The sequence below is a fragment of the Equus caballus genome, chromosome 4 (genome assembly GCF_041296265.1).
Source record: "Equus caballus isolate H_3958 breed thoroughbred chromosome 4, TB-T2T, whole genome shotgun sequence".
NCBI classification, from domain to species: Eukaryota; Metazoa; Chordata; class Mammalia; order Perissodactyla; family Equidae; genus Equus; species Equus caballus.
In genome coordinates, this window is record NC_091687.1 from 41,089,199 (window position 1) to 41,102,718 (window position 13,520).

Sequence of the window (13,520 nt, forward strand, 5' to 3'; positions counted from 1 at the left end):
TTCTCAGAGGCTGGCACATCAGAGGTGTTTAGTAAATGTTTCTTGAGTAATTGGATTGCCCTCTTTGTCTCTAATTGGTGTGATATTGACAGTTCAAATTTGATCAAGGGGGAGGGAAAGAAAGCCAGCAATGAGCACCATCTCTGTGCCATGAACTTTTACAGGTGCTTTGTAAGCATACGTCCTAGAAAGACAAACTAAAGACTAGTCTAATGTTCTGTTCTTCTAGGCTTTTAATTTTCATTCTTATAAATAATATCTGTTATTAAATTATAATTCAATGTCATTTTTTTGAGGGTCAATAAATATCTTTAGTAAGATCTCTATTGAAGATATAGTTTATTTTGATGTTCATATAGATACCTAAAGACAAATTCCTCTTTTAAGTTGAAAACATGTTTCTGTTGCTGAATTCTCAGGGCACTTTCTGTTGTGAAGAATTAATATATTTTCTCTTATCACATAGTGTGAGAGTATACAGATTCAGTCTACCATAGATGATAAGCTGCCAGGAAGTTCAGAGCTAAATTTAGTGTTCATGTGTAGTAACCATCTTGTTTTGGGTTCTTTCTGAATTAACTGCCTCTTTATCCTTTTTCTCTCTCTGATTTCTTAAACTAGTCTGTTATTTAGGTGTTTTTACATCACTCACCATCTTTATAGACTTAGACAGAATATAGATTATATAAGTAGTTGCTTAAATTAAGCAATCACTAATTAATATGTTTACTCTTAAAAATATACATATTTTAAATTATACAACTAAAACGTTAGTTGTAGGAAAATACAGATAAGCAAAAAGAAAATAAAAATTAATATTTCTTCAGGCAAAGCTGGTTCTTTTAATGTGTATATAAACACCCTTTAAAAGTAGGATTCTACTGTACACACAGTTTGATAACCTTTTTTCTCACTTGCTATGTTATAAACAATTTTCCATTTCAGTAAATATGCCACCTACAAAACTTTTAATGGCTTGACAGTATTTCACTATAAGAGATCCTGTGGATTAATTAACCCGTTTCCTATTCTTAGATATTTGTTTCCAGCTTTTGTCCTTATTAACAACACTGTAGTAAATATTCTTAAAGCTAAATCTCTGCACACATCTTTAATTATTTCTTTAGGATAAATGAGAAATAAAATTGCGTTGTCAAAGGCTTTGTGGTTTGAAGGTTTTTGGTTCATATTTCTAAAGTTGCCTTCTAGAAAATGTGTTTCAGTTTACGGTCCTCAGCAGCAGTGTCTGCTTTTATCCCTTTTCCTGTACATGTTAATGCTGATTTGTTTTTAATAGCTTGATTGTCAGATACCAGAAGGTAGCATATCAAGAATAATTTATGTTGTTTATCACTCAGGTATATTTGGGATGTGAAGGAAATTAAACTGGGACATTTCGTTGATTGTTGAGGTTAATTTGGTTGATTTGTTGGATAGGTGAGTGGCCCTTTCCTTTCTTACTGGAAGCTACAAATTTAAACATTTAGTCAAAGAGAGAAACATTTTCTTTTAGAGGAATAATATTTACTTGAGTGCTTTATGAGGTCAGGTTTAGAATACTGTAAGAATTTAGCTGTCAGATTTATTCTTATCACATATATGTAGCACACAGTTAATTTTCTTATATATGAATTATTGATTTCTAAAATAAGTAGGTTTTGGTAATTTTTAAAATTCAAAACTTAATGATCAAAAAATAGGTAAGAAAATTTATCCATCTCTTCCTTTTTCTCTGCCATTTACTCGCTGGATTGTTAAGATCTGTGAAGGGTCTGAAATTTTACTTTACTTGTAAACTAACAAGCTAGCCTGTTACTGTTTCATGGATGCTGGTAGAAGACACAAGACTCCATTTCCTTAGCACTCTGACTTAATAAGTATAAACCACTTCCCTTGTCATTACTCAGCTTTTGTTAATCACGTAATCAGTTCACATCAGCAAGGATAAATAAGGCTTTAAAGAGTTTACAACCTAGTAAGGTCACATTAATTATGATCACAGGTACAATAAGAAAAGTTTAAATGACAAAGTGTCAGTGAGGTCAATACAGTTCTTTAAGGGAGTCTAAGGAAGACAAAAGTGTATCTTCTTATTGAGAGGAGGCTGTGATTTTTGAGTTGGGTCTTGGATTTCAACAGGCACAGTGTGTATGGCTGGGTCCAGGGATATATGGAAACATGAACAACGGCACAAGAGGAAGAGAGCATAGGGCAGGTGAAAGGAATAGGTTGTCTGGCTTGGTTTAACTGGAGTTCAGTCTGGTGATTTGGTTGTTTCTAATGTACCTTGGGACTAAAGAGTGCCTGTGGAGCACATGCCGGCGAAACCCTGGGCTGGCGAAGCAGAGTGCACGAACTTAACCACTCGGCCACGGGGCCGGCCCCGATAATTAAATTTCTATTTCCCAAATACTTTTAATTAAAAAAAAAAATTTCAAGACGTGTTATTTAGTTCTTTGGGGTTTCTCACTGTGTGAATATTTTCTAAATTGATTAATTCAAGATTTTCATTGCTATTATTGATATATGATAAGAGCATATAACTGGAATTACAATATGATGCTCCTCTGCCTTGGTATTCCTGGTCTTACATGAAATGAAGCCCCCCCTTAATTGGGACTTGAACCGAGTTGCAGTGTTAAGTATTTAGTAATCAGTGCATGGATTAAACCAATGATGAGGTAGTCAGGAATATATAACACTGTTTCATGAAAGATGAAGCTGAAATGCAGAGTGGTTTACTGTCTGAAGGCGTGTGACTAGTAAGTTGTGGAACTGGTGCCGGCTGGGACACAGGCCTTCTGCTTCCTTGTCTAGGCCTCTTTCTGTTATGCTCTGCCAGTGTGAAGAATTGGTGCTGAGTGGAAGTTGCATGTGCTGTTAATTCAGAAACTCAGATTCTCTTCTTGGCCTTTTATTTTTTGATTGCTCATGCAATTATTTGCTTTGTTTGTTGGTTTCTTTTAATCTCTTTCATTATAGTTATGGTTCACCCATGTCTATGTAGTAGGATTCTCTATTTGAAATTTGGAGGTGATTTTTATAAATTAACGAGAGAACACTAGTTGCAAATGATTTTAGTAGTATGGTGTTTAGTAATAGCTACTAAATTATTTAGTAATAATTTTAGTAAAGAAACATTTATGAGAGTTGACACCAGTTGGTTGCATGGTATAGTGGAAAGTGGTTTCTGGAGTCTGGTTTTAAAGTGAAATGATTCTTTTAACCTGTTGCCAGCATAGTCTTCAAGTATGGAGATTAACAAAACTGGGCTTAAATGAATTGAAAACAGTATTTTTTATCTATCCTACCGTGCCTTTTTCATTAAACTGTTTGCTGTATATGTATTTAGTACAGTGAATCTCTACATTTGTTTCTATTTTAGAATATAAATTTAGGCAAAAATCATCTTGTTATGAGGTGCTCAGTGTATCATAGTCTTAGATTTGTACATATGAACATATTTGAATAATGAAATTTGGATTCTTTTGGGAGACTTTTAGGCATGTGCAGTGGTTTAGCTAGATCTGTGAATTATTTACACTTGCATCAGTTTGGTGAGAAAAAGCTTGCTGTAACTTCACTAAATAATTTCAACATTTTTTGAAAAAAATCTCACATATATTTCCCTAAACTCATCTAAACTTAGTAAATTTCAGCAAATTGTCAAGAGGTAACATAGTAAAGAAGCTCCTTTTCCTCAAATAAATAGGCGAATTATGGAGCGAGACAGTGGCTGAGTGGGGAATAGAGATTAGTAGTTCTAAATTTCAATTTTCTGGCTTGTTAAACTGTGACAAGTGTAATAAAAATTAACTGGTAGACTATAACACAATTATTTGTATAGTCATAATTTTTCTTTGGGAAGAAATAAGATCAACACTCCCTTTTATTTATCTAAGAATGTTGGGATATAATTAGATTAAATTTATTTGCATAATATAAATTTATGCAAAGTTGAATTTATGAAAGATAAAAAAAATTGACTTTCAGAAGAGTGCCTTTATCCAGGTGAATGATTGCTGGGTTGCAGCCTAGAACTTTTTTGTAATTTTTGCTTTTCTTTACCCTCTGCTTTTAGCTTTTTCCTGACCTTGTACATAAGTATTGGTTTTCATTACATGTGTGTGGAATAAGAGATCTGTCAGGCGTAATGATGGGGTAAAACTAAACCAGGGAAAAAAATCAAGACTGGTTCATTGTAGAGGTAGTAATTACAAAAGTAAACATAAAAAATTATGGCATAACTGTGCAAAAATATTTTGTATTTTATCTCTGCAAGCCATGTGTAGATCTGGATAGCTGTTCTAATTCTTCTGTGAATAGCCAATTTGATATACCCAGAGAGGTTTCACTGCCTCCTGTCTTCCTTCCATTGCATCCCCCACTCACCTCTTATAGGTAACTAATGTCAATATTTTCTCATTTATCTTCCCTGTGTTTATTTTTGTGATAAGCATATATGTTCATTATTTTTTTCTATTTCTTATGACATATATATAATTTAAAACAGAAAATTTTTCTCACATATATATCATGTGAAAGGGAAAAATTTTTTTAATTTAAAAATTTTTAAAATGCTTATTTTTCACCATTGCCTAGTGCTCTGTTGTGTCTATCAACAGTGGTTGGTTTAACCAATCTCCTGTGTTTGGACTTTTAGATAGATTGCAGTATTTTGCAATTACAAATAGTCCTTCAATGAATAACCTTGTGCATATGTTTGAATCTTGTTCACATTGTTTGAGATAGATCTTCAGGGTAAATTCCTAGATGTGGGATTGCTGGATCAAAGGGAAAATACACGTGTAGCTTTGTTAAACAATGCCAGATTCCTCTCCATGGGATCATATCATTTTGTATTCTCACCAGCAATGTATGATACTGCCTGTTTTTTTCACAGCCTTGCCAACAGAGTATATATGGTATCAAAGATAAACAACGCCGGCCACTAATTAAAGTGTTATGGACAGATTTTAATCAGTTATATACTGTTGCAATAGAGAAAAGAATCCAGCATGATTTGAACTTAACTTCTATTTATACAGAGGTGACTGGGCACTTTAAAGGGAGAATGAGGGAACAGGGAGGAGGTAGAGCAGGTGCTCACTAGATTCAGGGAAGTGAAAAATTACAAAAAGCAGGAAGAGTGATGGAGGTTGGTCCATGTGAAACCGACCTGGGTTTGCTAACTGGGGCTTACTGAAGTTAGGCTCCCATCTTCTCCCTCAGGGCGGCAGATAGGGGCCTGTCTTTAGGTGTCAGCTGGAACAAACAGTAAATTCTCCTGGCAGCCTTGAGTTTTCTCAGGCAGGCTCTTTAAAGCAGGCTAGGGTCATCCTAAACATGTGGCCTTGAGCTGTTAGAAACTACGTTAGTGTTTTTTTCAAGTCTTTATAGGCCAAGATTGAGGCCTAGTTGAGAAGAGGGCTCAGAGGAGCCTGGTTAGAGTTTGGTCAAGGAAAGAATCTTTGTTAATGGTCAACTCTAAAATTTTCACCCATCTGATGAATGAGAATTTATATCTTATTGTAGTTTTAAAGTACATTTGCCCTATTATGAGTGAACTTGGACATGTTTTCATACATTCAAAGGCCACTTTTATATCTTCATTTGTGAAGTGTGTTTTTGCTTTCTTCCTATATTTCTATAGGATTTTTGGTCTTTTTTCTCAAAACTTTTATGAGTTCTTTATAAATAGAGGATATGAACTCTTTATTGTGGTATATGTTGTGAATATTTTTTCAAGTTTGTCTTTTGACTTTGCTTATGGTGTGGATTTTTTCCCATGTAAATTCATTTTTCAATTTTAGTGTAGTGAAATTTATCAAATTTTATTACTTCTGATTTTGGGGTCATAATTAGAAAGCCTTTCCCTACATCAAGGTGAGGGATGAATTAACTCATGTTTTCTTCTAGTGCAGTATGCTTTTATTTTTCACATTTAGATCTCTTACCATTTGGAGTTTATTCTTGTGTATGGTGTGAGGCATGGGTCTAATTTTGTCTTTTTCCAACTGGCTATCCAGTTGTTTCAACACTATTTATAAAAAAGCCTATCTTCACCTAAGTGATATGAGATGCCATCCTTATCATATACCATATTTTTATATGAGGCATGATCTGTTTCTGGACTTTTTTATTGATGTCTCAGTAAAGTAATAAATAAACTTAGGGAGAACTGACATCTTGATGATGTCGTGTCATCCTAACTAAGAATTAAGTGATATCTTTCTGTTTGTTCAAGTCTACTTTTATGTCTTTCAGTTTTATTCGTAAAGTTTTAGATCATTTTTGTTAAGTTTATTCCTAAAAATTTAATCTTTTTGTTGTTATAAATGGATGTTTCTCATTCAGTGCATCTTCTAAATGTTTGTTATTTGTGTATATGGATGTGATTGTTCTTTGCATGTTAACTTTAGAACCTGCTACCTTGCTGAATCCTTTTTGTTTGACTTAGTTTTATCATTGATTCTCTAGGAGTTATATTCTAGGTGTATTATTATGTCATTTGCAGATAGAAATAGTTTTATTTCTTCTTTTTCTATTCTTTTGCTTCTTACTGCTTTCTTTAGTCTAATTGCATTGGCTAGTACCTCCAGAATGTTGTTAAATAGTGGTGGAGATAGTGGGCATCCTTGTCTTGTTCCTGGCCACAGTGGTTATGCTTTAAAGTTTCCTCATCTTGAGGAAGTATCTATCCATTTTATTTTCTCGTGAGTTATTATTAGGAATGGCCGTTCAATTTGTCAAAGGGTTGTTTCAGCGTCTATTGGGATAATCATTTGGTTTTTCTCCTTAGACCTATTAATATGGCGAGTTATATTAGTAGATCTTGTAAGATTGAACCACCCTACCATTCTTGGCCTAAACTCCACTTGGGAAGTCTGACTCCAGAGCTTAACAACTCCTTTATTTTACTGCTTCCTAGCTGAGTTTCAGAAATTTAACATGCTTACACAAAAGTGTACTGAGTTAATTAGTTACTAAAGTATAATTAGTAAAAATACAAGTTAACATTTTTATTAATTACTTGATGAATGTTTAGTAAATGAGGAGTATAGGATTATTATGGAGAGAAAAAAACTTTTTGAATGAGAGAGGACTACTACCAACTATGAGCAACTATGATCTGGGCATCAATCACACCACAGCTATACTTGCTGATAGCTTATTTCTGCTAGCTATTTACCTTACAGGGCTTGCACCAGAGTCGTGTTAGCCTTTCAGTGTTTTATCAGCATGATCAGTTGTGGTGGATTGATTACAAACTGAAGAAATGCTAGGAAATGTCAAATGATGGAGCAAATGCTCCATTATGACAGACAGAAAGCCTATAAAATAGAGTGGAGGCGTCACTCTACCTGCAGAAAAAAAGGGGAGAATGACCTACTGATAGTTTTTACAAAGGATAGAGGGGGAAAAATTCATGCATCTTCCATTAGGGAGAAGATTTGATACTACGTACTGTTTCATAGTCATGTTATGTAAGACATTATTTTAAAATGTTGCTATCGTCAGATATGGAGTGTCTGTATCCATTTGACCTAAGCAATTTAGACATTGTCAGAGGTACTTACTTAATTTACACAAATGAAATGATTGGATTCTAAATATGACCTTTTTGCAAGTATGACTTAGGTCCAAGGATAAATGAAAAGCTGTGTTTGCATGCTAAGAAGCATGTCTTTGAAAAAATGCACACTTGGGGAAGTTTGTACTGCTGTTTATGAGAAAACTTGCCAATTTAGTAATATATGGACTAGTAGTATAATTTGATTCATAGTATGTGAACTATTATTTCTAATGAATACTAAAAAGCCATGTTGAAATGGGAATGAATTGAACAAAATTTTCTTGCTGTTGAACTTTCTCTTTAGGTGTATCAATGGAAGAAATTTTCTTAATTTTGTCTAATTCTTGAATGAATTTGATTAATAACATAGCATTTTAGTTTGATTAACGGTAAGTGTTAAAGTAAACATGATAATTTGAAAGTTGGCTCTTCTCATTTTCTTCAGCATGTTACACCAGACAGCTATATTCCATGCCTTGCTGACCTGTGCAAAGCACTGTGGGAAGTTATGCTCAGCTATTACAGGACTATGGAATGGCATGAAAAGCATGACAGTGAGGACACTATTTCTGCTTCTGGTAGGAAATTACTTTGATTTGTTTTAAAAACTGAACTGTAAATATATATAGTATATATTTATAAGTATGTATTGTGGCGAAGCTTACTTTTTTGCTTCAGGCTAATAGTTTACTTGTATTATGTATGTACATACGTTTATATGTATATATTTTCATTGGGGTGTAGAGTCAAACTTAAAACTCGATTTGAACCTTATATACTTAGTCCTCTTTGCTAAAATCCCTTGACCCTAATCTGTACATTTAAAGAATATTCTGGACTCTGGTTAGTCTAGCAGTCAGCTGATAATATCTAGGACTCTAAAAAGTCATTTGTTCACCTGAAATTATCCCTTTCCTTAATATTCCTTAATATTCACATTAAGGAATAAAATTGTAGGAATCAGTAATTTGAAAATTATTCTTCACAGTACTTCATAAGGTCAAAATTATGTGTATTTTCACTTGCTTTTGGGGAAGATTTGTTTTGAGGCAGGTCATTGATCTTACCTGTTGAACTGCACATTGTTAAATTATTTATCTGGAAAGGATACAACTATTCTGGATCATGAGAAATATAATATATGTGTCATTACTTCACTATGTGAGCAGTTCTGCAGTCTGTACTTTTGTTGACATGGATTTTAATTGGTAGTGTAATGCTCTAGCAGTAGGCAGGCAGTATATGGGTCATTGAGAACCTGGTCTCTGGGATCACACTCCCCAAGTTGGAATCCCATCTCCAATCATGTATGAGTTGAGTGGTCTTAGGTGTAAAACCCTCAACATTTCAGGGTCTATGTTTATCTGTCTTATCAAATGGGTTTATCCTAATACCTATTACTTGACATTGTGGTTGCGTAAATATTGAACATATTTACTGTGTTTTACATAAGCTTACAATATATGAGAGTCCAAGTGTATTTTTTGGAAAACAGAAACATTCTGAAGCAGCAAATCTAGAAACGTATATGATCTTTTATTTTCAGAAGGGAGTAATATGATGGGTACTGAAGAAACTAATTTTGATCGTGGCTACATAAAAAAGAAATTAGAACATGGACTTACACGAATATGGCAGGTTTGGTTTTTTAAAATTATTTTTTTACAAAAGAATAGAAACCATGTCAAAATTGTTTTAGAAATTGTGTTTAAATTTTCTGTATTTATTTGTATTCCTTGATGATTTAATCATATGTTAGTTTTCCTTTGGAATAAATCTATTGTTTAATTTCTGTAATTTAGTTGACAATTATATTTGTCTACAAGTGGCAGTAGAACATGTCTTTTAATTTGAAAATCTCCACTGGAAATATTCATATATTCCTTGATTACATTTTTGCTTTTATTGTCCAAGCAAATTTATGCTTTCCGAAAGAATTATTTTCTTATTGAGGTACTCTGTTTATTTTTATTTCATTTATTTGTATCTCTTTCCTTTTTCTATTAACTTTAGGAAGAGGATAACTAAATAGGTGACATGCTTGGGTTGGAATGTAGTATAGAATGAAGAATTTTTTTCTAAGTCAAAGATTTTTGTGCCTTGAGAGGATCTTACGTGTTTATTGGCTGAGTGTATCTTCTTTTATTTTGCAGTTTAACAGCTCACTTGCTGAAATAAGATAATTAAATTTGCTAATTCGTTAAAATTTTGTACTTTCTAGATAAAAGTGTAATTTCTTTTAAGATAACTTTTTTTTTTTTAATTTCTTTGAAGCTTAGACTAGACCCTTTGACTGTGTTATGGTCTTTTAAGGTGTATTTTTGATTTTTCTAATGAGGCTAATTTTTATTTTGACAATCTTTTATAGAATTTCTTTGAAAAAAATTGCTTAGGAAACTATATAATAAAAACATACATTTCCTTAAGAATGACTTAGCAATTATAATTAAGTGCTCTTCTAACTTTTGATAATTTTATCTTCAATATGCTATTTGAATTGATACTTTAATATTTAAAATACATATATATGATAGTTGTTAGAGCTTTGGCTTCTATATTGTCTGATGTGACCTTATTAAACTAATTTTTAATTTACCATTTTTGTGAGTTTGGGCTGACTTTTTTCTGGATATTATATATAATAGAAAGGGAAATCTCATACTCATTGATCAGATATGAGTTGTTTCTGATGTAGTTTCCTAATAGACTCTTATTGTATTTAGTTGAAATTGTGGAATCCACAGTAGAATTTCTGGTAGTTCAATGTCCTTTGAAATGACAGGTCTGTCGTTTTATGTAGCTAGTTTCCATTCAGTCTGGCAACCTGATGTCATTCCTGATAGAGGAAAATCTGTTAAATATAAGGTGTAGTAAAGTTATTCTCCTTTAAGCATTTGGCTAGTGTAATGAAGTCATCATGCTTTTGAGTAGAGATTATTTTGTTGTAGGTTTCAAGCTTTAGAATATCTTCATCCCCACCACTTCCAAGTCTCTTGCACCCCCAAAGCCAGTTCTCAACCAGATCTAAAACAAGACTGTGCATACTTTAGGAACTTGTTGAGTGTTCGTTAAATTGAAATTGTAAGGTTGCAGGAAATTGAAAAAAGCAAAAACTCTAAAAAGCAAATATTTTTTGATAACACATTTAGCTGCTAAAACATGACCTGAATTGAATTCATTTGGCAGCAGAACCTGACCAGTATTGTCATTAGGATTGTTATAGTATTTATTTATCCCACTAAATGAATTAGTGAATATTCCTATGTTGCAGGAATATTAATGTGTTTTATTTTGGGATACTGCCCTAGACCCCACTGGGAGTTTTATATAATATATACTATCCGTATCATAATACATTTCTAACATTTGAAATCCCAGATTCCAAAACACAGGTGATCGTGTGACAATGTATAGACATTTATCATAAATTTGTTAGTTGTAGAGATAATGGTAAGTGATGATTGAAAAGCATAAGAAGATATTTAACTCTGACATGAAACTAAACTCAAAATTATAATCACCTTGATTGTTGATATGAAAAGTTTTTAGGATATTGTGGAAAATTTTCCATGCATTTTTGACTCAACCAGAATCTTAAAAAAGGCTGTATCAGTCATACTGTGTGGCAGAAACTGTTTGTGGATTTGAGAACACGGTGGTGAACCCATGGTACTTGACTTCGTGGAGCTTTCACATCTAACCATATGAAAGTCTTGGTCTTCCAACATTTTCATCTTTAAATATTTGATATGAGAAATAACATTTAAGAAATGCTCATGTTAATTTCTTTTTACTGTAGAGAACTAGGGTTGCAATATTTCTACTTTTTGTGAATTTAAGATTTTCTTTACATCCTAGTTTGCCCACCCACTTTTAAAATTCTTCCTTGGGTATTTGAAAAATAACCATATGTTTTTTGTGTGTGTTGGGAATTAGCTTCTATATGTATATGAAAGAAAGCTTATTATTAATTGTATTATTCTAATCTGTATCTTTACTTGTTTTTTTGGTCTGTGCAATTCTAAGGGAGAAGTTTTAATATTTCAGAATGATTGTAGTTTTGTCAGGTTTTTCTTTTATTTCTAACAGCTTTTGCTTTTTGTACTTGGATGCTATGTTTATTGATCCATTGCTCATAACCACTTTACTTACCTTCTTTGTAATTAAAAAAAATAGCTCTTGTCTTGAAGCGTTTTGCCTTGAATTCTAGTTTGCTTTGTTGTTACCATTGCCGTGTTTATTTTGTTCATATTTTTTGATATTAATCTTTGAGCATCCCATTATTTTAAATGTTTTTGTATCATGTTTCAGTTATGTCTCCTATAAATGTAAAAAAAATTTTTTTCCAAGAGACTTTATCTTTTAATAAGGCAATTGAATCTGTGTATATTTTTGTTAGTGTTTTAATTCATACTTCCTTAATTATTAGAGACGTTGAACATTTAAAATCTGTTAATTATTGACTTGTGAATTATTTGCTCATGTTTTATGCTCATAGATTCTAAATTATTTATATGATGAAGAGCAATCCTTTGTATATCGTTTGTCTATTTTCACTTAGTTTATATTTTCTATGTGCAGACGGTTAACATTTTTATGAGGTCAAACTATTGACCTTTGTGACTTATGTTCCCTTTATTCTTAAAATGCTCTTTCCTATGTAGAGCTCAGATCAATATTGGTATGGTAATTGTAAATATTTATTTAGCTCTATATTAATTGCTGTGTCCCTAATGCCTAGAGTACTGCCTAGGACACTTAATAGCTTCTCAGAAAATATTTTTGCCTTATTGAATTAATTTTGAATCTCTTGAAAATGTACAAAAACAGGTTTGTTTAATTTGTTTTATATTTCTTTTGATATATGATGTAAAGAAAGGATTTCCTCCCCAAAATCTATTCGTTTTTCCCTTCACTACTTTCTGGATAATCTTTTTTCTTCCCTCTTTGTGCCTTCTTGAAGCAAGATACAAAGAAAAGAGGAGACTGAAGACAGATAGACCTGGATAGGAGCCTTAGCTTTGTCATTCACTGGGCATGTGAACTTAGGCAATTACTTGATCTCTTCTCAGTTTTTCTTCTCTTAGGAGTGATAATAAATGCCTGCTCAACAAAGTTGTTTTAAGATTAAAGATAATATGTAAAGTTCTTAGCATAATACTTGACAAAAATAGAAAATAGTTTTTTACTGCTGTATATTAAGTTCTTGTGTATATATATATTAGCACTATTTCTGTGTTACTTGTCCTAGTCCATTGGTTTCTCTGTATGTTTTTAGCATTCTTTTTTTTTTTAAAAATAGTTTTTAATATATTTGGTACAGGTAGTACAAGTCCTCCAACATGACGCATAATTTTCCCTCCATCTTTTCAAAGCTTTATTTTTTAAAAAGAAGGTTATTGCTTATTTATTATTTCTGGTGAATTTTAGAATAATTATTCAGAAGTGTTTTTTTTTGTGATTTTGGTTAGAATTTTATTGAACCTCTACATTAATTTGGGAAAATTGACATCTTTACACTGTTTAGTCACTTATCCAGTCCCTTGACTCAGTACATTGAAATTTGTTTTGTATCCTGCTAGAGTTGTTAGTATTTTCTTATAGGTCTGATATTTCTTATTAAAATTATTCCTAAGTATATTGTATTTTTAGTATTTATTTTAAGTGGAATCTCTCCATTTTAAGGTGCTACACAGGTATACCTGAAAGCTATTAATTTTTATATATTGTACATAATCACTTGACGTAGTTGCCTTATTAATTCTAATTATTTTTGAATTGATTATTTTGGAGTTTCTAGCCTAGCAAGCCACACGTAAATGATGATGACTCTTATCTTCATATAGAGTATGAGGATATAATTCTTATCTTGCACATGTCTATTTTAATAGTGATGATGTGTCCAATACTATTTTGTTTTTTGAGGAAGATAAGCCTAGAGCTA

General features: G+C 32.3%; 1 protein-coding gene across 5 annotated transcripts in view; it reads left to right on the forward strand.

Annotated features, from left to right (window-relative positions):
* VPS50 (VPS50 subunit of EARP/GARPII complex) overlaps positions 1 to 13,520 on the forward strand; it is a 131,672-nt gene that overhangs the window by 48,455 nt on the left and 69,697 nt on the right. For all 5 annotated transcript variants that reach the window (XR_011437799.1, XM_001492642.6, XM_023639202.2 and 2 more), the window contains 2 exons: positions 8,022 to 8,154; positions 9,123 to 9,214. Coding sequence is in view for 4 of the 5 variants with exons in the window: in XM_001492642.6 (XP_001492692.1) it covers positions 8,022 to 8,154; positions 9,123 to 9,214 (225 nt within the window). In the remaining variant the exon portion in view is untranslated. The remainder of the gene's footprint in view (positions 1 to 8,021; positions 8,155 to 9,122; positions 9,215 to 13,520) is intronic.